Source organism: Acanthopagrus latus, chromosome 16 (genome assembly GCF_904848185.1).
Source record: "Acanthopagrus latus isolate v.2019 chromosome 16, fAcaLat1.1, whole genome shotgun sequence".
Taxonomy (NCBI): domain Eukaryota; kingdom Metazoa; phylum Chordata; class Actinopteri; order Spariformes; family Sparidae; genus Acanthopagrus; species Acanthopagrus latus.
Window position 1 is genome coordinate 722,835 of NC_051054.1, and position 25,227 is coordinate 748,061.

Here is a 25,227-nt window from a genome sequence, read left to right on the forward strand (position 1 = left end):
TTTGATATCTGCTGCATCACTGTGGATCAGAACCAGCTCCAGCACAGTGATAAAACAGACCAGACATGCTGGAAATAAACCTGCGTGATGGCGTTAATACAAGACAAATGATTTCAGAGACGTTTGTGACTCTGCAGCCTCAGATCTGACGGGTCCTGACTGGTAAACCAGGTCTCTCATGTCTTTAGTTCTGATCCAGGACCAGCAGAGTCCAGCCTGAAGATCTGAGACTGTCACAGTGTTTCCACACTGATCAGTAAAAATGCACAAAAATGAGGCGTGAAGCTGCCGTGAGCTGAGACCGTTTAGCTTTATTAGTGCTGAGACAGAAAATACAACGAGGACAGGAAATGTTTTAATCAATTTACAGAAGTGAGTTTAATAAAAAACAGCTGGAATAAAGGGCGAGCGAGAGAGAGAGAGAGAGAGAGAGAGAGAGAGAGAGACAGAGAGAGAGAGAGAGAGAGAGAGAGAGAGAGAGAGAGAGAGAGAGACAGAGAGAGAGAGAGACAGAGAGACAGAGAGAGAGAGAGAGAGAGAGAGAGACAGAGAGAGAGAGAGAGAGAGAGAGAGAGAGAGACAGAGAGAGAGACAGAGAGAGACAGAGAGAGAGAGAGAGAGACAGAGAGAGACAGAGAGAGAGAGAGAGAGAGAGAGAGAGAGAGAGAGAGATAGAGAGAGAGAGAGAGAGAGAGAGAGAGAGAGAGAGAGAGAGAGAGACAGAGAGAGAGAGAGAGACAGAGAGAGAGAGAGACAGAGAGAGAGAGAGAGAGAGAGAGAGAGAGAGAGAGAGAGAGAGACAGAGAGAGACAGAGAGAGAGACAGAGAGAGAGAGAGAGGGGTTCACATCTTGTCAGGGTCCACGTCACTTTTGGCCAAGTTGGGAGAGCTGTGGAAGAAGTAATCAGATACTTTACTTCAGTAAAAGCATCATCAGCAACATGAACTTTATTACTCAACGTTAGAGTATCGATGATTTCCTAAAATGTTCCCGTCACACAATCATCATCCTCAGGGATCAAATATGTCTTCAGAGTTTTACAGAAATGAAAAAAGGGGAAATAAACGTTTTCTACTTCTTCTAAAGTGACGATATCGTTTCTGAATAAAAGACATTTTCAATGAGGCTTCATGTGAATAAATAAAGATGGAGAAGAAGAAGCGGGATGATCATTTAAAGGTTCAATCATAAACAATATCGGCAGTTTCTACAGTTAATATTCCAAATACGTATTTTGTTTGAGTCGGACCATTTAAACAGCCGTGTGGTTCCAGATGAAGCCACTGGTTCTGAGAGGCAGATGTGTTGTGACTCACCTGTTTGATGAACTGAGACGCGTTGAAGAGCTCGCTGCAGCCGTAAACCACCTTCTTCCCCTGTTTGAACTGAAACACAGGAAGTGACATCATCACGTTTCTGCTGCAGAACCAGAAGAAATAATTAAGCAAACTGAAACCGGATCAACAGGAAACCAGCATGTCGCACATGAGATCCAACATTTATCTAAACAGTCTGCAACATTTTATATTGTTAATAACATTTCTATAACAAACTGCTCAGACTGGAAGAAGAAGAAGAAGAGGAAGAGGAAGAGGAAGAGGAAGAAGAAGTCTGTCACAGTATCCTGCAGCAGTGGTACCAACGGTACCTTTGCGTAGTCCACCAGGTTCTGGTACTCGATGTAGTTCCCTCCTCCCACCACGAACACGATGGCCTGAAGACAGATCCGAAGTTTTTCAATGTTAAGAGCTTTTTCTGTCTCTGTTGTGGTTTTTCAAAATAAAAGCACAGAGAGGAAGATGGCTGATGGTGTCCTTTACTGTGAAGAAACCTCTTTTACATGTACGTGAACACAAATGACAGCTGGAGGTAACGAACATCTGTCCTACAGCTAATCACAGCTAATCACAGCTAATCACAGCTAATCACAGCTAATCACAGCTAATCACGGCGTTTCCTGACCAACACTGTGGAGGAACGTGTCCGGCTGCTCGAGCTGCTCAGGAGGAAGAGAAGAAGAACGATGTGTCATAAATAGGTTCTTCTCCCTCCTGTGCAGCTTCAGGTGTTTACAGTGGAGTCACTCCTCTGAGCCACAGGGGGCAGTACTGAGCCAGGAAACAACAATGTGCCAGTAATAACTGAGAAGAAGAAGACTGTCATCAACATGCTGTCAACAGTCTCCTGCCGACATGATGGAATAACCATTAACTGTTGAGTCATCATTTTATTATGATTCATCGAATGAAGTTTGAAACCGTGAATAAAAGTTCTTCATGTCACTTTTCCTCCTGAAGAAGATTTTCTGTTGGTTGTAAATCTGAAGTTACATCAGTGATAAACTGCTGATTTATTCAGACCGGCTCAAACTGTAAACTTCTACCTGAAGACGTGTTCTGAGTCTGAATCATGAGTGAAGAGAGAAAAAAATGTCTATCTGTCAGCAGATTTCTGCTGCGCAGCATCGTTTCCAGTCTTCAAACTCTGTTTGTCCTGGAAATACCTGAGACTGAAACTCATCCATCAAACTTCAACCCAGAGACAGAAACTCTGCTCACCTCCTGAAACGGGTTCTTGTTCCTGGGAATGGAGCTGCAGAAGAGGAGGAAGAGGAAGAGGAGGAAGAAGAGTGAGGATGGTGAGACATTCCTGAGTTTGATACAGACTGAGCTGATCAGAAGTGATTATAAATGTTGGAGTGGTACCTCTCGCTGCCTCGCAGCATCTTTGGGTCGAAGTATCGATAGTCGTCTGTTTCCTGAAAGATGAAAACATCAGTCAGCTGATTCATCACTTCTGCACACGAGATGTCTCCAGGTGAATCATCAGGACGAGAGCGGCAGAACGATCAGTCTCATGATGAATCTTTACATCAGAACATTTTAGAACATTGTAGAAAAAACTCAAAACTATTTCCCACAGCTCAAATTCAGCAAATCCTCACATATAAAGTTTGTCCTCAAAAATGATCGAAGTCATTTAAAGTTATTTAAAGTCATTATTTCACCTGCAGACAACATATCTAAAATAAGCGTGAAATGACATAACTCCAAAAATGTTTTTTTTTTGTATTTCAACATTTTCCTGAATGATTTCTTTTCAGTGACACTTTATATTATAATGCAGATATTTACAGTTAACTAGCTGCTCACTAGAATCCATATTACCCCTTTATTAGACATTATAATGCAGATATTCTGCAACACTGAGATGTTATTTACTACTTCACTTTACTGAACCTGATTATTAATCCTCAGAAAGTCTCTCCTCACATGTTTCAAGCTGCCAGCATGACGCTTCTACTCTTTATGCTGAGACAAACACAACCTGAATAATTTCTCATCAGAAACAGTAACCGAACAACACACACACACACACACACACACACACGCAGAATAGAATGTGCTCTTCGAATTTCTTTCATCTTCATCCCACTCCTGTCGACCCTCCTCCTCAGATTCACAACAACAGGATCTTTGTTGGTCGTCTGTAACTCCAGACGCTGAGAAACCTGCAGCGTGTGTGTGTGTGTGTGTGTGTGTGTGTGTGAAGCCGAATCAAACTTTTCACTCATTCATCATCTTCATCATCACTGACCTGTGTGTGTGTGTGTGTGTGTGTGTGTGTGTGTGTGTAATATAATCACTCTCTCACACACAAACAGGTTAATATGAAGATTTCCTTGAGTGCAGCTGTTTGTGTGTGTGTGTGTGTGTGTGTGTGTGTGTGTGTGTGTGTGTGTGTGTGTGTGTGTGTGTGTGTGTGTGTGTGTGTGTGTCTGTCACTGTCACCGACACCTGCCGGCCCGGTTCTACTCGGTCTGACTCGCTTCAGCAGGGTTTTGCATTTCCACCACACCTGGTCTACCTGCTTGAAGGTGTGTCTCAATAAATTCAGCTACAAACAAACAGGACGTTTCCTCCGACTCAACATCTCATCCAGTCACATCGCATCTCGCTGCTCCGTCTTCTTGTTTCTCATCTCCTCGTACAGATTCAACACTCAGTGTTCACGTCTAAACGTGAGGCTACTATTAATATTCTTTAAGAAAATCATCAACAAAAAAAGTTCTTTGTTCAAACAGTTCTCTGAAATCAGTTTATATGTCGTCTTTGACAAACGATGACGATGAGAAGAAAACTCACAGGGTTGGACTTCATCTCCATCAGGTTGTCCAGGATCCGAGTGACCGGAAGGTTCTGGAAGAAGAGCAGAAACAAATTATCACAGCGATGAGTTATTATTCATCACCTACGATAAAATCAACACACACACACACACACACACACACACACACACACACACACGCTGCAGTGGAAGAACTCATCAGTCTTTAGATTGTGTCCTTCATTTAGTGATTAGCTGTTCCTCCTCCTCTTCAGTCTCATTTTGTCTAAAAACTTAAAAATATTTAGTTAACTGTCAGCGGAGGAATGAAACCAGGAAACACTCAGCGAGCTGACATCAGGATCAAGGCTTCTCTCTGAAGATCACTCAAACTGATTCCCGACGATCAAAATAATTGGCCATTAATTCAGAAGTCACTCAGCGCTGCAGATCGACGGAGCGACAAATCTTAATCCACCAAAATCTCTTGTTTTCGCATGAAAGTTAATTTTGGAGGTCTGAAGAGGAGATGATGTCGACACGTCAGATTCAGGAGGAGCTGAACTTCAGATCTCAGACTTCACACACGTGAAACAGGATCAACATCACCTCAGATCCAGAACCTGTTCTGCTGGATGTAACACCTGACAACACGGCAGACAGAGATTCAATCTCTCCAACAAGAATTTAAATTTTAATAGCAAAGACAATATTAACAATGGTGACAACAGTTAAACCACCGTACACAAACATAACAGAGAGACAGAGTGTCTTTATCATGAAGGTTAATGAAACATGGTCAATAATCAATAATCACCTTCAGTATGTTTATTTTGTGTTACTTTCATGAATTTATTTGTATTTTTCCACATTAACAGTGAGGAGATTCTGATTCAGAGGAACGAGGACTGTGAATGTCAGGAGGAGCGTTTCACTCACAGTTCGGTTGAAAACAGCCAGAAAAACAACAATAAATGCATCTCCTCCCTCCTCCTCCTCCTCTCTCCTCCTCCCTCTTCCTCCTCCACCTCCCTCCTCCTCCTCCTCTCTCCTCCTCCTCCACCTCCTCCCTCCTCCTCCTCTCCTCCTCCCTCCTCCTCCTCCTCCTCTCTCCTCCTCCCTCCTCCTCCCTCCTCCTCCCTCCTCCTCCTCCTCCTCTCTCCTCCTCCCTCTTCCTCCTCCACCTCCCTCCTCCTCCTCCTCTCCTCCTCCCTCTTCCTCCTCCACCTCCCTCCTCCTCCTCCTCTCTCCTCCTCCTCCTCCTCCCTCCTCCTCCTCCTCCTCTCTCCTCCCCTCCTCCTCCTCCTCCTCTCTCCTCCTCCTCCACCTCCTCCCTCCTCCTCCTCTCCTCCTCCTCCTCCTCTCTTCCTCCTCCACCTCCTCCCTCCTCCCCCCGCCTCCTCCTCCGCCCCTCCCCCGCCTCCTCCGCGCTCCTCCTCCCTCGTCCGCATCCTCCTCCACCTCTCCTCCTCTCTCCGCCTCCTCCTCTCTCCTCCCCCTCCTCCTCTCTCCTCGTCCTCCACCTCCTCCTCTCCCCCTCCTCCTCCTCTCTCCTCCTCCTCCTCCTCCTCCTCCTCCTCCTCCTCCTCCTCCTCCATCTCTCCTCCTCCACCTCCTCCTCCTCTCCCTCCTCTCTCCTCCTCCACCTCCTCCTCTCCCTCCTCCTCTCCTCCTCCACCTCCCCTCCACCTCCCCCTCCTCCTCCTCCTCTCTCCTCCTCCACCTCCTCCTCTCCCTCCACCTCTCCTCCTCCACCTCCCCTCCTCCTCCTCCCCTTTCACCTCCTCCTCTCTCCTCCCCCTCCTCCTCCTCTCTCCACCTCCTCCTCCCCCTCCCCTCCTCCTCCTCCCCTTTCACCTCCTCCTCTCTCTCCACCTCCTCCTCCTCTCTCCACCTCCTCCTCCCCCTCCTCCTGCTCCTCCTCCTCTCTCCTCCCCTCCTCCTCTCTCCTCCTCTCCTCCTCCCTCTTCCTCCTCCTCCTCTCTCCTCTCCTCCTCTCTCCTCCTCCTCCCTCCTCCACCTCTCTCCTCTCCTCCTCTCTCCTCCTCCTCCTCTCTCCTCTCCTCCCTCCTCCTCCTCTCTCCTCCTTCACCTCCACCTCCTCCTAATTAGTAATTTCATTTCACGTCTGGAATAAAAAAGCAGAATCTGAACTATCAGCCGCTCAGGTTCGAGTCTAAATGTATCAATTTATCTCCAGTCTCAAGTTTCATCAGTTTAAACCAGAATCTTCTCACCTTCAGGTTCATTTAAGGTTTCGATGGTTTTAATCTTCAGAAGTCTTTGTTTTGTTTGGATTCAGTTTGATGAACGTCTTTTTTTTAAATATTGGAGACGTGTGCTTGGAAGAAGTGTGTAAATATCTCAGCTGTCAGAGTGTCAACAGCTCGTGTCTGTAATGTTCTGGCAGCTTCCAGGTCCGACTCAGCTGGTCTCAGTTCAGCTTCTGTATGAAGAAAACAGACACCACCTCTGTGTGTGTGTGTGTGTGTGTGATGGTAATAAATGACTCCATGTTGGTGCCAGTTTGACTCTGAAACATCCCATCATCCTCCTTGTTGTCATCGTCGTTGCTGCCGTCCAGGAAAAAAGACTGCCAACATTAGGTGCGCTTGATTTAACGTCCTGCCAGACGCAGGCGGGTGGAGCGAGGCATTTTGATGGTTGAGCAGGTTAAATAAAGCGCGCAGACGTATGAAGGAATGTTTGGAGGCTGGTTACAGGTGACGAGCCGTCGTGTTGGAGGACGACCAACAGAAGGAAAGACACGAAGAGGAAAGAAACGGATGAAATGAAAAACAAGGAAAAGTTCTAATAACTCATGAGGAAGCAGAAGAGATGAGGGATACAGTCTTCCTCCTCCAACATGGCGGCTCGTCACTGCTCAACCACTGATCATAAAACTGAGTTTCTGTTCAGCTTGACTGCTAGAAGAGAAAAGACCAAAAGACTAAATATGGACGATTTCAGATGAAAATATACAAGAATGAATTAAAAATCACCAGCAGAATGTGAGGAAATAAAAGTTTTGACGTTATGATTTTATGTTCTGTGTTGAACAGATATCTACTGAAGTTAGCATGCTAACAGCTAGCCCTGCCTGTCTCGGTCCACAGCGTCTGACCCCCAGGGCACCATGGGACTGCTAGCTGCACGGCTAACTGAGCTAACTAGCTAACAACAGCTACATCCAGCAGCAATTAGCGGTTACATTAGCGATAAGCTGCCCCTGACTGTATGAGAATGAATCCGACAGGTGGTGAACTCTCACGTATCGCAGCTTCAACATGCAGACCGAGCTGATGCTGTCGTCGTGATTTCATTTTTACTCTTCAGTGTTTATTTTTTGTCATCAACCTGCCGACAGAGAGCGCAGGTGGAAATAATCCTGACGATTAAAAGTTGTTTCAGTTTAATCAGTGACGTCCCTCCACGTTCAGTCTGACCTTCAGGTTTGAACGTGAGCAGGTTTGTTATTGTTTAATGTCCCAGTTTGACTCACATGTTGCTTGAGCACCAGGTTCTTCACTCCCTCCATGACGAACTGCGAGCCGGTATTCATCACTCTGGAAAACAGCCTGCAGAGGAAGGAGGGCAGGAGAGGAGAGGAGAGGAGAGGAGAGGGGGAGGAAACAAAGGGGACAAATAGAAGGAGGGGGATTAAGGAGGGAGGGAGGAGGTAAGGCAGCGAGGAGGAGGAGGAGGAGGAGGAGGAGGACAGGGTAAGGCTGGTAGTCTGAACACAAACACTGCTGAAACCACTCTGCTGCTCCTAGAAACAATAAGTAACAAGTCAAGTCTGGATGTTCTGGAGTTCTTAGAACTGATCCAGACGGGCTGACGTGTTCTGAGTGGACTCGACACGAACTGTAAAATATTCTAACTTCATTAATGAAGACTGTCGTATCAATGACCTGCTGAGTTTATAGAAGTCTCTGCAGCATTGTAACATTTCTTTGAATAAACAGAGAATAGAAACTTTAAAAAAAACATATTGTAAGATTAAAGGTGCCATCTGTAAGAAAAGTTGATTTTCAAACAGTGACTCAGGTCTGAGATAAGAACTGGTCATGGAACTTGCCATCGGTGCATCTCTATCTAAAACTCTTTCTATCAAACTGTGTCACAAAACTCATCTTGTATTCAAACTTACCCCATGGGTTTGACGCCACTGTTGCCGTAGTTGGCTGGGGTGGCGGCCATCTTGGTAAACGCCCTGAAAAAGTTGGAGGAAACCAGAACGAGTCAACGTGACGAAGTGTTCTGCTCAGCAGACACTGAATCACTCTGGACACAGACGACACATGACTGACGGTGCTTTAGTGAACGAACAAATAAAATGTGTGATGAAACAGATGAAAATAAGTCGACTGGAGGATCAGAAGATACAAAAACTGTTCAAGACTAAAGTTGTGGTTTTAAGGTTACAAAGACATTCGACAGTATGATCAGACGACTCTAACAGCAGACTGACTCACTTCCACTGCTTGATGTAGTTGAGAGGTGAAAGGTCACAGCCTGCGTCCAACAGAGCCGTCTTATACTGCTCCAAGTCCGACTGAAACACACACACATCAACACAAACCTCAACACATGGACAACATTCAGCAACTCTGGTGTTACGGAGCGATCTGAACAGTTAGTCGATCATCATGTCCGACAGAATTCACCTGTAACTTTGGTGGTTATCATCAACACTAAACTGGATACTCAGGAAAAGTTCTGTCAGTTTACAGATGGAATTTAAAACAGAGTTACAGTGATGAGTTCTTCGGTTTGTTCTCGTCATGTGACCTGTGACGATGATGAGTGAGATGAGTGTCGAGATGGCTGCCGCACTCCAAAGTCCTCGACATGGTTACAGTTAGAGGAGGTGAAGCACGAAGACAGCAGGAACCAGACAAACGTTGTGGTGATGCCTTTCAGGTACCAGTGAGATAAAGTGAAAGCAGAGTAAACACACTTAATGCTGCAAACTTAAACATCAGCTCAACTACGATGAGAAGCCCGGACGCTCGAGCTGCTGTTACTGCTGTTAAAGTTACTGTGACATCATCAGTCACGCCCAGAAAACATGGAGGAAACGTCAGAGTACAGTCTGTCTGATTCTGCCTACAGCGAGTGGAGGCGACGTAGATCAACTACACACCGTTTCCTCTTTAATAAGACTGGCTGCTCAGCGGGAGCCGGTGAAGGATTTCACAACTGAGCCACATCAGAGTGTGTGGAGGTGATTCTGTACCTGTGAACTCCCAACACATCAGTCTGAAAGTGTAGAGGGAGATCAGAGAGAGAGAGGAGGAGGAGAGGAGGAGAGGAGGAGAGGAGGAGGAGAGGAGGAGGAGAGAGAGGAGGAGAGGAGGAGAGAGAGGAGAGGAGGAGAGGAGAGGAAAGGAGGAGAGAGGAGGAGAGAGGAAAGGAGGAGAGAGAGGAGGAGAGAGAGGAGAGGAGGAGAGGAGAAGACAGGAGGAGGAGAGGAGAGGAGGAGAGGAGAGGAGGAGAGGAGGAGAGGAGGAGGAGAGGAGGAGGAGAGGACGAGGAGAGGAGGAGAGGAGGAGAGGACGAAGAGAGGAGAGAGGAGGAGGAGAGGAGGAGGAGAGGAAGAGGAGAGGAAGAGAGGAGGAGGAGAGGAGGAGGAGAGGAGGAGGAGAGGAGGAGAGGAGGAGGAGAGGAAGAGAGGAGGAGAGGAGGAGAGGAGGAAGAGAGGAGGAGGAGAGGAGAGGAGGAGGAGAGGAGAGGAGGAGAGGAGGAGGAGAGGAGGAGAGGAGGAGGAGAGGAGGAGGAGAGGAGGAAGAGAGGAGGAGGAGAGGAAGAGAGGAGGAGGAGAGGAGGAGGAGAGGAGGAGAGGAGGAGAGGAGGAGAGGAGGAGGAGAGGAGGAGAGAGAGGAGGAGAGGAGGAGAGGAGGAGAGGAGGAGGAGAGAGAGGAGGAGAGGAGGAGAGGAGGAGGAGAGGAGGAGGAGAGGAGGAGAGGAGGAGGAGGAGGAGAGGAGGAGGAGGAGAGGAGGAGGAGAGAGAGGAGGAGAGGAGGAGAGAAGGATAGGAGGTAGAGGAGGTGAGGAGGTGAGAGAGGAGGAGATGATGAGAGGAGGAGGAGAGGAGGAGAGGTGGAGAGGAGGAGGAGAGGAGGAGGAGAGGAGGAGAGGAGGAGGAGAGGAGGAGAGGAGGAGAGGAGGAGGAGAGAGAGGAGGAGAGGAGGAGAGGAGGAGGAGAGGAGGAGAGGAGGAGAGGAGGAGTGGAGGAGGAGAGGGGGAGGAGAGGGGGAGGAGGAGAGGAGGAGAGGAGGAGAGGAGGAGAGAGAGAGAGGAGGAGAGGAGGAGGAGAGGAGGAGAGGAGGAGAGGAGGAGGAGAGGAGGAGGAGAGGAGGAGAGGAGGAGGAGGAGGAGAGGAGGAGGAGAGGAGGAGGAGGAGAGGAGGAGAGGAGGAGAGGAGGAGAGGAGGAGAGGAGGAGAGGGAGCTGATGGAGGCTGAGCGGATGATCCCCAGCTGTCACACCACCCGTCAGCAGAGGAAGCCGAGGCCTCGCTGTGCTACGTCTCCACCCTCTTCACACTGTGATTGGTCAGGTGTGGAGATATTAAAGTGGGCGGAGTTTAACAGTATGTTAATCCTATCAGTGAAAACAACAAATGAATCAATCATTTCTCTCCGAATACAAAGTCTTATACAACCACCTGCATATATTTACAGAGCCACACTGTTAATGCTCCTGTTCATACAGAACGTCCATGTCTCGGCCAAAACGCTGCACTTGAACGCACCACGAAGACAAACAAGGGCAAACAAAGACCAGCGTGGGAAAGATGGAGGAAGACTTCACTACTATTAAAGCTTTTCACAAACCTCAGCAAAGATATCCAAAACATGAAACCTGAGCTCCAGCAGGAACTTTTGGACTTCTGGACACAATAAACAGAGTTCAACAGCTTCAAGATGGAGATAAACCACAAGTCCAGCCCTCAACCACGACACGAGGTTGAGACAGAGGACACGGAGCTGCAGGACGCTCTGCTTCACCCTCTCACACAGCGGTGACACTGACCTGAATACATCTGAGGTTCAACTGAAGACGTTTGAGGACGAGACACTGATCGACACTTTACATCATTTACTGATATTTAGACTGAACGACTAATGGAGGGAATAATCAACAACCTTTGACGTGATCAGCTGCAGCCTCAGAAAACTGAGCCTCAACTTCACAAAGTTGACCTGATATGCTGACGCGAGAATCAGACGGCCTGATTTGACTGTGACACAGAAGCGTGACTGATGTGACTGACAACAGATAACCTGAGTTTTTATTGGAGAGGTTTAACAGCGTCCCTGATAAATGGCCATGACTTCAGCTGCTGGCCTGCACCTGCTTCATGGATGTTGACTGATCACTGCCTGAATAATTGAGACAGATTGTCAGATGAGTTGTGCAGGCGCAGCAGCTGGAGGCCTGGACGTGGACACCGATTGAAGTTTGAGAGTTTAAACCTGCAGATCTCTTTGTGTAATGAGTGCAAACATTGTCACACAGTTCTCACACAGACTGACCTCCTGGTGCATCAGGTCTTTGACGCCAAACTCAAACTAATAGCAACTGCAGTCGCTGTCATGTCATAATGGATGAGAGGCGACTTCTGCCAAACTAAACCTGATCCAGCTGTGTTTGTTACAGTGACTCTGACCAGGAGGAACGCTGGCTCACACATCTTGGTTCCGCCACCGGCTCATAATGATATTAGAAATGTGGCAGAGCCAAGAAGACGTGTCCAAAACGATGCTATTGATCAGAACGATGTGGTTTTGAGGACACAGCTGACTTGAAACCATCTGTCTAAACCATTTGGACTGTGGTGATGTAAGCGTCCCCTGTGCTATTTCAGTTTGAGCGGAGGTGAAGAGGCCTGGCCGGGCCGATGGGAAGATCTGGAGGACTGTCATCTGAGACGCCAGGAGAATCTAGAATTGATCCAAACGATACAAATCTCAGGAGGAATTTCTACAATCCCAGAAATAAAGAGCGTCTTCACTCCAACTGAGGAGAAACCACCAAAGGCCAAAGCTTCACAAAGCAGATGAAATGTTTGAACGGCCGTCTGGGCGCAGAGATCGTGTCCTCGATGGCTAACAACGCGTTACAACCAGTTCCACTCAGCGATGTACCATCGATTTGATCTTCAGATGATGTGGGACACGTAGTCGAGGCTGCTGGGGGAAATTAACCACCCTAACCCTAACCAACCCTAACGTTTTTATGTCAACAATCAAAATGTAGATTAAAAACCGAGGCAGACACCATCAAAAAACCTTTGTATAAATTTTGGCCTAAATTAGACCACGTTCAGACAAAAGTATACAAATTCTGTGCTGGTTAACCATCACGACATGGTGCTTTCAAGTTCTTTTAGTGAAGACACAGTGGAGCATAATTAACCATCAGGCTGTACGCACGGACCGACCACCTGGGAACAGAAAACCTCCAGCCGAGGCCGGCGCTGCCAGAGACACAGTAAAACTAAATATAGTGTAAAAAGGTGATAAATGATGATAAGAGACGGACCAGCTGTCTGTGTCTACGTGACAACACTGAACTCAACAGAGGCTTTTGTTACGTTACAGGTTGTAAACATTGTGTGTGACAGAGCGAGAGTCTCGAGCTGGATGGAAACAACACAACACCTGTCGAGTTCGGCCAGAACGACATGCAGCAGTGTGATCATGAGGTGTGCTCGTCGCTGTGAGCTGGAAATATTCATCAGATCGACTCATTCAGCAGCTTCTGACCGTTCAGACGACTCTGATACTTCCTGATCAACAACACAACAGGCTCATACAGATGGTTTTGTTTGGAACATCTGTGTTTCTGTCGTCGACCTTTACTTTGCTTTAAAGGCAAAAGGAACAAAAGTTGCTCTATAAGCAGAAAGATGATGGTGAGATTAGAACACAGCTCCTGACAAGCAGAGGGTCTGAAGAATGAGCAGCATTGTTCTGCTGTGGTTCTGATTTCCCCGAGTCTGTTTTGTTCCTGAGCCACAGGACGATCACAGAACTCCCTCGACACTCATCTTCACTGTGAGGTCTGAACTGAACCAGAACCCTCACATCACTGTCACTCTGATGAGAAGTTCACCTCAGAACATACACGTCTACAGACTCCTGAACATCAGCTCCGGCTCCTCGCTGCAGCTCTGCTGATGTTGAAGCCCACCGTGACTGAAGATAACTGCTGTTTGTGTTCCTGCTGTGCGTCGGCTTCAGAGGTCAACTCCTCCTGAACGTTCTTCACTCGTGCGGCTCGACTTCATGACAGCAGCGAGACGTGCGAGCCAAGCGGTGAGGGTTTTGGTGAAGAGGCTGGTGCAGCGGTGGTTTGGTGACTCACACTGGTCTTCTGTCTCTTCACTGAATCAAACATGATGACAGATCCAGTAACACACATCTGAAGGTGCCCGCTGTCATCCAACAGAGCAGCGGTTTGGAAACACTCACAGTTTGGAGTTGCAAAGTGAAAACAGCTCATCTGTCTTGAAAAATATTTGAATATTTCCTCAAAGAGCCAAACTTTACTCATGGATATTATTAGCCACACTTAGCTTGTTGTCAAAGGATTCATTGTTAGTCTGCGAGGAACTGACAGATAAACTCCAAAACATTGTGACGTTAATGAAGGATGAGACACACGGGGACGTCTCCACGACTTCAAAGACTTCATGGAAACATTGTGGTGAAGATGAAAATCTATTTTCTTATAAATCTGCTGCCTGTCTGAACCCAAACCTTCAAAATAAAACTTGTAACACAGTCAGATGTCGAGACCTGCTCTACAGAGGAGAGGTCGGATCATCGTCAGATCTCTGATTCTGTCTTTATCTACAGATTCTGTCATGTTGGTTTATCAGTGGTCTTAATGTTCACGTGTGTTTTACCTCTGACGGCGCCTGCTGAGCAGTGATGTAGTAGATGATGAAAAGTCTCATTTTGTCTTCTGGAGTCCCAGCTGAGAAACAAACACGTCCACAGTTTAGTTCATCTGGTGAATCTACCTGTGTGTGTGTGTGTGTGTGTGTGTTCGTACCATCAGGGTCACTGATGATGTCCAGCAGCGATTTGTCTAAAGTCGACTTGCTCATCAGCTTCTCTTCGTACTCAAAGTAAACGTCCAGTTTACGACTCTGAGGACACAAACAGCTGCAGTGAGTACTCCAGCGTTGTACTGTTACTGTTACTGTGTACTGTTATTGTGTACTATGTACAGTTACTGTGTACTGTTACTGAGTATTGTTACTGTGTACTGTGTACCGTTACTGTGTACTGTGACTGTGTACTGTTACTGAGTATTGTTACTGTGTACTGTGTACCGTTACTGTGTACTGTGACTGTGTACTGTTACTGTGTACTGTTACTGAGTATTGTTACTGTGTACCGTTACCGTTATCAATTTTCTATTGATCGATAAATGTTGCTGCTGTACATTCGATCGGACGGTGACGGCGGCGTACCTTGATGTGGTCGAGGACGGCCGTGGCGACGTTGGTGTGCAGGTCGATGAGTCGTTTCTTCTCCAGCAGCTCCGGCAGAGAGCTGCGGGTCAGAACCAGAACACAGGGGACCTTTTCAATCTGCTCCTGATTAACCAACAATAAGTCTAATCTTCTCCAGTATCTCACAGTTTGATCTGCTGGAGGAGATGATTATCTGTCACACTCCTCCACTCTCCGGCTGCTGGTCCACCCAACAACAACATCCCTGTGCTGCAGTTCTACAGTTTAAACTGAGTTCTGGACTCGGACCGGCAGCTTGTTTGGGTTGAGCAGGACGAGAGTCTCTATCACAGTTTCACAGTTACATCCTGAGAGACGGATCACAACTGAAGATCCAGCCAGGTGTTGTGTGCCTCTGGGCTCGTCTGTCCTCTGGACGTCAGAGAAGTTCATTCTTTACTTATTGAGTTACTGAGAAACAGGCGATGTTGTTCCAGAGCCGGAGAGATTTTAAATCTGACGATCATCTGTGAAGATGTGAAAGTTTAATTTCTGTATGCAAACAGAAAAATGTGTTTCATTCGTTTTGAGTTCAGTGTTTTTTGAAGCCGTCTCTGGACGCACACACAAAAGATGTGGAGTGTTTCTATCCTTAGTCGCCATGAAACCAAATTTTATGGATTTGTTTTCATTTCTTTGGTTGAACTGAACTTTTTTTGTGTTCAAGAGTCATTCAGACCAAACATGAGGAGAATTATTCACACATCTGGATTACAATGAATTGAAAACAGTGAACTGGAGGATTTCAGGTGACGTCGTGTCTGAAAGTATCAGCACTGACGTTCACACTGACGTCATGATGTTAACGTCTCTGATGTCCAGACAGTCATGAACAACAATGGAGGACAACAATCAGTAATCATGGCCGCCTGCCGACACCTGGAGCTGTACGATGACACATCTGTCACATCTGAGCTGGAAAGTCTGAACTCCATTCAGTGAACAAACATTTTAAAAGTAGTTCATCTGTCGTCTGGCCGACAGACGTGACGCAGCATGATGTTGTTGTTATTTCAGCTTCTGACTGATGAACTGATCCCGATCACAGAGGAACCTCTTGGGTCTCTTGGTTCTGGTTCATACTGACGTGTTGAGACAGATTCACTCAGTCTACCAGGAGCAGATGAAGCTGCTGAACTCCATCTGGTTTATTCATGAGCTGATTTCACTTCGTGTAGATGTTTTCTATGTTTCTAACAAAGAAATCTGTTGAGCCGACTTTCTGTTTGTTTCTCTCGCTGGATCTTTGAGTAGTGAAGATGCTTTGGTAGTTTTAGAAAATAAATTACAGCCCTATCTTTTTAATTAGGAGGACTCACAGCTCTTTATTGTTGTTTAATGTGTCACTAAACTGTGTCGTTATTGTTTGTGTCTCCTGCTTCAAACTTGTTTCTGATCCTGTTCGTGTGAAGACTCGAGGACGACATGAGCAGAGCTGTGAAGTGATCTTGGTGTCGTGTTTGCCAGAAACTCCTGCATTTGTCCTGAGAGTCACAGCCGCCTCGTACTGAACTTTCTGAATTTACCTTACAGGAAAAAAAGCAGCTGTAAAAGAAATGAGCATCATAAACTACCTGTTGAGTCGTTTAATTATCACTATAACATTTGGAAGTGTAGCATGTTTGGTTAAATTACTTTACAGAGGAAGTTAAGCTCGGCTACAGAAACTGGAGACGGACTCTACTGAGCATGCCCAGTAGCCCTGAACATGTGGAGACTTTTTCAGTGTTAGTTTGTGATATTTAATGTAGAGAAATGTTTGTTGTAAGACTTTAAGCAGCATCAACAGCTGGAGGCTCTGCTGGATCAGTACCTGACGGCCGAGGTGAGCTTGGCTGTGTTGTCTGACAACATGCTGATGGCTCCTTCATCCTCTCCCTCTAAACCCTGCAGACACAAACACACACAGCACAATACAAAAACCTTTTACATTCAAACCATCATCGAACATCAACATAACAGACTGATAAACAAGACGTGTTCCGTGTTTTCACTGATTTCTGTGAGTTGAGATGACGATGATATAAAGTTCCTAACGTATCTCATAAAAGAGGCTCAGGATCAGTTGAGCCAACTTGTCGGTGAACAGTCGGTGTGTTAATGACTGATCCTGTTCGTATCTCAGGGTTTGTACACTGTAGAGGGACACAGTCAGATCAGATGATCTTTATCGTCGCTCAGACACGATGCTGAAGATCGTGAACATGCTGTTGAAACCTCAGACAGCTGATGAGATTACAAAGACACTGGACTCTTAGAGACTCTCATGTGGCCTGCAGGACTTTCAAGGGTCCTGCAGAGACGTCGGGAAGTTTGTCCCTGACCTCAGAACGAACTAGACGAGCTGTTGCGTCTCACCATGATGCTCTTGAGGCGTTTGACCTCGTCCTCCTGGGCTCTGTAGGTGTCCAGCTCCTCCTGGACCGACTCAGCCACCTCAGGGAACGGACTGAAACACACAGCACACACACACACGCACACACACGCACACACACACTGCACAGTGAACTTCTGACCAATCACTTCACTTAATCAATTAATCTGTTCAGTGAAAGAAAATCAACCGAACAACTACTTTGTAAATCTGTGAACTGGTCTGGTTGTTTCTGACACTGAACAAAGGTTCTTTGGGTTTCAGATGGTCGATCGGACAAAAGAAGTGACGTCTCTTTGTTCTCTGAGATACTGAAGAACATTTCATAGACGAACTGATAATGAAATCAACATTATTGTCCTACAAACTAAGATTCTCTTCTTTGTTATTTTCTGTCACTGAGCGTCGGAGCAGCTGAACTCTGGATGAATTAAATTCTTGCTGTTGGCAGAATGCAGATTAATAATGAACCAACCACATCACTGAACCTTTCCTCCACATGGACTGACCTGCCCTTGTGTTTCTGCCAGAACTTGTCGGCGGCCGTCAGGTCGTACATCTTTCTGTTCTTCTTCTTTGGTCTGGCGCCGGCAGGAGATGGCTCCGCCCCCGCGCCCTCTTCCATCACCACCCTGTTGAGCTGGAAGTCCTGGTGGAGAGAAAACACATTTATTAAGATTTATTCCACCTTCTGTCAGGTGATCCTTGACGTTGGCTGTTTTGGCAGGTTATCGTCGACACGTCTGCCAGCAGCTGTGAGGAGCTCGTCACAAACCCACAGCTGAGGCCATTTTCTCTATTATTAATTGTTTTTCCTGCGTTAAATTATCTAAATCATCTCTTCCAAGTTCCGTACCCATGATGAAACCACCAAGAAAAACCAAAGACGTCATCATCCACCTCCTATTTACAGTTCTGACTGATTTTGAGACACTGACTGAATGTGAAAGCTGATCCAGGAGCAGCGGAGGAGGCCTGCTGTGTTAAAGATATCTGGGATAACGTCCAGACCCGTCCTACAGCGCATCACTGCTAATTACAGCACGGTGGCTCCTGACTGAGGCTGACGGGGAGCAGATCCTCGTCCCAAACGCAGAAACCAACAGCAGATCATAATATCGCTGTTGCCATGGGAACCGGCCCGGGATGAGACGGGAGGTTTAGCGCTGGGATCGCATCTCCTGCTGGGTGGTAGACGGCGGCGTTCAGAGCCTGACATGTTTATAGGAAAGCGAGCATGCTGCCATCTGGACCACGTCGCACCCACAGAGACCAGAACAGAGTCTGGATTCTGGACCTGGACGACCCGACTGAGCGACGCTCAAAAAGTCTAAAAATATGGAGACATAATTTCAGCTGTTTTCAAAACAAATCAACTTGTTGAAGCGTCTCCGGACTTATTCTGAGGTGTTTCGAGGTGCCGACGCTTCACGTGGAAAACAGTTACATCACGTAATGAAGAAGAGAAAAATAATCTGGTAGCTCAGAATTTATTTCCTAAAGTGTCAAATGTCCCGTTAATAAAAACACTCTGCTGCGAGTCCTTCCTGCAAGTCTGCTGCGGCTCTTTACTCTGCTGCAATATTTACTGCACACGACCGTCTGACTTCACTCTGCTGGTGCTGCAGGTCTCCTCAGCAACAGGCTTCATCTGATATTTGGATCAAATAGCTCATCAAAAATAGGATGTGTCAGATCTATTAGCTGTAGCTGTTACCTTGATGTGTCAGATGCAGATTTAATCAACATTAATGTAAAATTAATTATCCATTTGAACTATCAGCAGATATCCAGTAAAAAAAAGAATCACAAAATGTCCAAGAAAAAAAACCCAAGTTGTGGATCCTGAGCTCAAGTTAATGTTTATATGAAGCTGTAGAAGATAATCAGATGTTTTCACAGCTCAAATATCAGCGTGAGCCTTAAAACCAGCGTGAGAACAGAAGAAACTCGACTTCTCTCTGATGAAGGAAAATTAGACCTGATGGACAAAATGAGATTTGAGGAGTTGTTAAGAGAGACGTCGTGGATTTGCCAAATTCTGGTCTGCTGGTGCCAGCAGCTATGTGTGTGTGTGTGTGTGTGTGTGTGTGTGTGTGTGTGTGCCGATGACATGTTACATAACACATCCGTGTAATTCTACATTCCAGTGCTGTCAGTATTAACCTCAGCACCTCCCCAGCTGACACGGCTATGCATGAACACATGAGTGTGTGTGTGTGTGTGTGTGTGTGTGTGTGTGTGTGTGTGCGTTCAGGTTTCACTACAGCACCAAATTTGGGGAAAATAGTCCCAAACAATGTTTGACTTCCTGTTTATTCTATAAGCCTTCAGTGAGCTTCAGTTTGAAGACACAAGTAAATGTTGAACTTTACACCTGATCTTTAACATTCATCTTTAAAAAGGAACCAACGAGCCACAAACAGGAAGTCAAAGTAACAACACAAAGTTGTTGATGATAAAATGTGGACAGAAGAAAATGTGCATCGATCTGTTTCTGAATATAAAATGTGTGTCGGCTCCATCAGAGAGGAGTGACTGCTCACCAGCACGTCGTGGATCAGCGCCTGATAGGTCCAGGTGTGGTGGAGGGGCGTGGCCATGTCCACGTTACGGTCCGCCAGGACGAACAGAGGCCTCTGGAAACTGGAGACAAGAGAGACCAGGCGATGAGTGTGAAGCTCTGATGGTCTCAACACTCGTTCTGCATTTTATCACTGAGCGTTTAAACAACACGCTGCAGCAGGAAACAGCTGATTCAAATTGTTGCTCGTTGGAAAAATGCTTCTCTGATTCTTCTGACAACACATGAACACACCAGAGTTGCACACAAGGCTGTGCAGTGATGCACCCTGGGAAGTTGTGTTTCACATGAGCCGACAGTGTTGAACTGTATCTTTCATCACAGGAGCTGTTTACCTGAACTGTCCGGCGGCCATGTTGTCTCCTGTGAAGAGACTGTTTCTGGCGTCCCGCAGGTTCTCACGGAGCTTCTTATCCAACTTCTACACACACACACACACACACACACACACACACACACACACACACACACACACACACACACACACACACACACACACACAGTCTGTTAAAACTGTAACTTTGGTTCTTAACTGGTTGAGACTTTAGGATGGAAACTACAAACATGGCTGACATTAGTATGAACTCACCACAGCGACCATCTCTGCTGCGTTTCCACGGGGACAGCGAATGATCGGCACCGCACCTGATCAACAACAACAACACAAGCTTTAATTTCAAATTTTATACGAACCTTGAAAATCTTGTGTTGATGTTGAGATGAACAGAAAGAGTTAAAAGAACAGCGGCTCACAGTCAGTATACTGATAAATAAAGATACTACAGATAATCAGATAATCAGCTCTGTAAGAAGATCGATCATCCTGCTGAAAAGAGAAGTTCTGTGTCGCTCCAACAGAAAGTGAATGTTTCCATCTAGTGGACGAGAACGAGTGAGCAGGACAGATGAACCACAAACATTCAGCTGGTTATTATATTTACACTTTACTGTATTCATGACGATACACTGAAGTCCTGAATCGTTCTATTTTAATCTAACCTTTGTTTCATCATCCAGACAGATCAGAGGACTGAAGACTTTTCTTTAGTTTTTCCAATAACGTACATTTCAATTTGTTTAGATTTTGACAAAAATAATCAGAATCTGTGAGAAGAAGCCGAGAACTGACCGAGAGTGACGAAGAAACAGAAGAGACTGTCCACGATGGTGTCCATGATGGCCTCCATGTCTGTGTCCTGGATGTCCGCTCTGTTGATGGCTGCAGGAGACACACACACGCACACACACACACACAGGTGAGACACACCTGTTGCAGTAGAGTAAAGCAGATGACAGGAGACAGAGGAGTTGAAGTTACCGTGGTACGAGATGAGCTCCTTGTTCTGATGGCAGAGGACGAACATGTCGTCTTCTAGAGTGATGAAGTTCAGGTACTGATCATACACCTGAGACACACACACACACACACATTTATCCTGTTTGTACGGATCAATATAATATTTAGATCTGAAATAGAATAATTTATAACTTTACTCAGATTTAATGATTTAAAACATAAAGATATAAAGTGCTAAGTAGATTTATGATCAGGAAGACTCCAAACAACACAATGCTACACTTCTAGTAAAGCAGCCATATGTAGCTCTGGTGCTCATCCATGACATTGCTCTATGATGTCATCACACCGTCAGCAGATCAGGGTTACCATGGTTACCATGGCATGGTTACCTTGGTGACTTGGGTGACAGCGTTGGCAGCCAGAGCAGCGCTGGCGATGTCCTCCAGTTTACTGCGACTGATGGCGGAGATGAAGTTCAGAAAGTACGACTCATACAGCTGGTTCCTCAGGTCCTACACACACACACACGCACGCACGCGCGCGCACACACACACACACTTATATAAACTACAGTCACAGGATCTATTTGATTATAACAAGAAGAAAAGCTGCATTTGAGAGTGGGAATGTGCTAAAACATCAACAACAATAGTGTGTGCGTGTGTGTGTGATGTGCGTAGTGTCTGTGTGTGTGTGATGTGCGTAGTGTCTGTGTGTGTGTGATGTGCGTAGTGTGTGTGAGTGTGTACCTGGCATATCCGGTCGATGTTCTCCTCTGTGGGCATGACAAAGTAGATGGCTGGAACATCTGGGATTGGATCTCTGTCTGAGTGAAGCAGACTGACACACAGACGGGTTCAGTCTTGGTTCAGTGGAGGAAGCACTCGAATACTTTACTTATATAAAAGTATTAATATCACAGTGTAGAGATCAGGTAATGAGGTGTGAACAGGTGAGTGTCTTACAGGTGCAGCGTGATGCCCATGTCTCTCAGCTCTTTGACCGACAGCAGCGGGGAGATGATGTCCTGACCGAACCGGTCGTATATCAGCACCTGCACGCACGCACGCACGCACGCGCACACACACACACATAAAACATTTCAAATTTATTCATGCATATGAAATTAATCATTTCCTGAGGTCTTGATATATGTGTGTGTGTGTGTGTGTGTGTGTGTGTTACCTTCCATACTGGTTCAGCCGCCGTGTTCTTCAGAGGAGGAGCATTAAAGTTCAGCATCCGCTTCAGAGCGACTGAGGGGACAGACAGACAGGTGTCAGACAGGTGACAGACAGGTGTCAGACAGGTGACAGACAGGTGACAGACAGGTGTCAGACAGGTGACAGACAGGTGTCAGACAGGTGACAGACAGGTGACAGACAGGTGTCAGACAGGTGTCAGACAGGTGTCAGACAGGTGACAGACAGGTGTCAGACAGGTGTCAGACAGGTGTCAGACAGGTGTCAGACAGGTGACAGACAGGTGTCAGACAGGTGACAGACAGGTGACACGTCTTCAGGCTGCTGGTGATGTCAGAGCTCATAATCATCTTTCATCGTCTCATAAACCAGCAAACAATCAGGAAGTGATATTTTATTCTCAGCTAAGTGTCTCAGCATCGAGGGGGGTTCCTGCGTCCCACTGTGAGACTTTACTGTCTCTGTTCTGGGCTGAGCTTCGTGGCCCGTCTGGACTGACTGCAGTGGATCCAGATCACCTGAGGGCAGCTGAGGACACTGAGTCCTGATTAATGAGTGGAAGCAGCTTGGAGTGTCGCCCTCACAGCCAATCAGGGAGCAACGACGCCCCTTTCATGAAGGCTTGAGTCCCGGCCACCCTGCAGACCTCATCCTGATGGATCACCAGTCAGAAACTTGGGTCTGTTTCGGCCGTCGTAGGATTCTTTCCTGCCCCATGTTGTTGTATTTGAGGGAAGTTGTGTTGATTCTTCAGCCCAGTTGAGAGAACGAGGCGACCTGCGTCAGGAACGTCTTCATTTTTGTTGCTCACCTTCCAATTATCAGGACGCCTGCAGTTTTATTATCTTCAGTTTATCTGACCAGAACACCAGAACTCCAGAACCCCCCACACATCTTCAGCTTTAACACTTTCCCTGAAGAGGCTTGAATGTTTTATCTGTATAGTTGACAGCTGGCTCTCTGTACATATACAGATTATTTGTTTTTATCTTTATGCTGATTTGTAGCTTTTTACTGCCACATTGACACTTGTGTCCCAGAACAGGTTCTGGCCCTGAAAACAAACCCAGATCTGCTGCATGTGCACACAGAACATTCATGTGGAGCTCTGCTGATTCAACAGTGTTTGAGTCAATCATTTAGGTCCCAATGAAAATATACTGAGCTGCCTGTCAGTATATGAAATAACTGTGGTGGTGGTTCTGGTTCTGGTCCTGCTAACTGAGTAAAGTCCTTTATTCAGTTGTTTGGTTGATGTTCAGCAGCAGATTCTCAGGATTTCAGCAGGATGTTGATGAAGCTTCTCTATGATATAAGTATTCTCTTCACATTAAAAATCTCTTACATACAGTTATTATCGTTACTGTTAGAACAGCGGACTTGAATTTGACCCTTTACAAGTTTTCTTGTAAAATATGAACTGAGGTTCATTCGTCAGGAACAGTGTGAAACAAAAAGTGGAGCAGCAAGCCGACAAAACCGGGATATTTTGTGAAACAACATGTATTAGAGATTAAAGGAGGAATGATCCAGTTTCAGTCAGATGGGCTGAAACTTCAGGAAGTCTCTGACATCTTCAGAAATGCAAAGAATTACAGAAAACGACAGATTTCTTCACCGATAGCAACAAGCTAGCTTAACCTAGCTAACACTGGCATTAGAGAGCTAACAGCACAGTTAACTAACAAGCTAAGCAGCTGGTTCGGTTTCCAGTTAACTAGCTGGTTAACAGCTGGTTAATTAACAAGTCTGTGTGGTTGAATATGAAGAGTTTCTGTAGTGAAACTGAAACACTCGCTAATCATCAGCTCCAGCAGCGGCTACACGAGATAAAGAGCGGTTAGTTAGCTGTTTATCAGGATGACAGTTCTGAATAAATCTCCTCCGACAGACTGAGGGCCGTTTAAACTCCCTGCAGCCGGTTCCCGCCGCTGTCCGCCGCTGAAAACAAGCTTTAATGAAGAAAAAGCAGTTAAACGAACCTGTCTGCTTCTCCCGGACGGACGCCGCCATGTTTGATGTTGTTCGTGGTGACGGAGCGGCTGATGACGTGGCAGCAGCCCGGCGCGAGGCGACCGCCAGAGAGGGGGGGAAGAAGACGAGGTGTCACTCCGCCGAGGTTTCCAAAGACCAACTGTCGTTTAGAGAGAGAGGAGGGGGAGGTTGAAGAGGTCTCACTCTGCCGCTGTTTCCAGAAACCAACATGCATATAACTGTCAGAGATTAGGGATGGATTACCGGGGAGCATACATACAGTACCATCCCATGAATGTACATAAAGAATCTATAAATCAATTGTACTAACAGTTAGAGAGGAGGTCAAATTACAGACGTCTCACTCTGCACACGAGTCAAGATAAATCCACTGTTTGATCCAAGAAGTTAATCTCTGAGCTCTCCTGTCAGAGAACTCTAATCACAGACTGCATGTCTGACGTTTCTATCGTTCATTAACAGTTTGACTTGTCTACTTGTGTGTTTGCATGTTGTTTATTTAAGTTCTCTGATGAATAAATGTTTAAAATGTACTCTGAGCAGATAAATATCAGTCAGGAAGTCAAAGAAACACATGAAGCTGCATTTCTGTGTGTTCAATTATTTGAAGTTGAAGAAAATCAGGACAACAAAATGGTTTGTTTCTGCATTTATGACCCACAACAACAAAAACAAAAGTTATATCTGAACAAACATGCAGCAAACACAGAGCGGATATAACAGATATACAAGGAGATACACTATATTACCAAAAGTATTCGCTCACCCATTCAAATGATCAGAATCAGGTGTTCTAATCACTTGGCCTGGCCCCAGGTGTATAAATTCAAGCACTCAGGCATGCAGACTGTGAAACAAGACATTTGTGAAAGAATGGGCCGCTCTCAGGAGCTCAGTGAATTCCAGCGTGGAACTGTCATAGGATGCCACTTGTGCAACAAATCCAGTCGTGAAATTTCCTCGCTCCTAAATATTCCACAGTCAACTGTCAGCTCTATTATAACAAAATGGAAGCGTTTGGGAACAACAGCAACTCAGCCACGAAGTGGTAGGCCACGTAAAGTGACGGAGAGGGGTCAGCGGATGCTGAAGCGCATAGTGCAAAGAGGTCGCCGACTTTCTGCACAG

At 46.2% G+C, this 25,227-nt stretch overlaps 2 protein-coding genes across 2 annotated transcripts in view; both read right to left on the bottom strand.

Moving 5' to 3' along the window:
- coch (coagulation factor C homolog, cochlin (Limulus polyphemus)) overlaps window positions 1–5,122 on the bottom strand; it is a 24,165-nt gene extending 19,043 nt beyond the window's left edge. The window contains exon 1 of the mRNA XM_037071178.1: window positions 4,269–5,122. The gene's annotated coding sequence lies outside the window, so the exon portion shown is untranslated. The remainder of the gene's footprint in view (window positions 1–4,268) is intronic.
- scfd1 (sec1 family domain containing 1) lies at window positions 734–24,227 on the bottom strand. Its single transcript, XM_037071177.1, has 25 exons — window positions 24,087–24,227; window positions 22,088–22,158; window positions 21,868–21,956; window positions 21,652–21,742; window positions 21,292–21,414; window positions 20,921–21,008; window positions 20,732–20,821; window positions 20,192–20,247; window positions 19,938–20,023; window positions 19,565–19,664; window positions 17,528–17,667; window positions 17,003–17,093; window positions 16,458–16,531; window positions 14,603–14,684; window positions 14,179–14,275; window positions 14,030–14,100; window positions 8,587–8,666; window positions 8,262–8,324; window positions 7,611–7,686; window positions 4,147–4,200; window positions 2,707–2,759; window positions 2,560–2,593; window positions 1,650–1,715; window positions 1,318–1,386; window positions 734–889 (listed from the first exon to the last, which is right to left on the bottom strand). Exons 1-25 carry the CDS (start codon window positions 24,115–24,117, stop codon window positions 866–868), a joined length of 1,899 nt encoding a protein of 632 aa, XP_036927072.1. The 5' UTR covers window positions 24,118–24,227; the 3' UTR covers window positions 734–865.
- Between the last annotated feature and the right edge of the window lie 1,000 nt (window positions 24,228–25,227).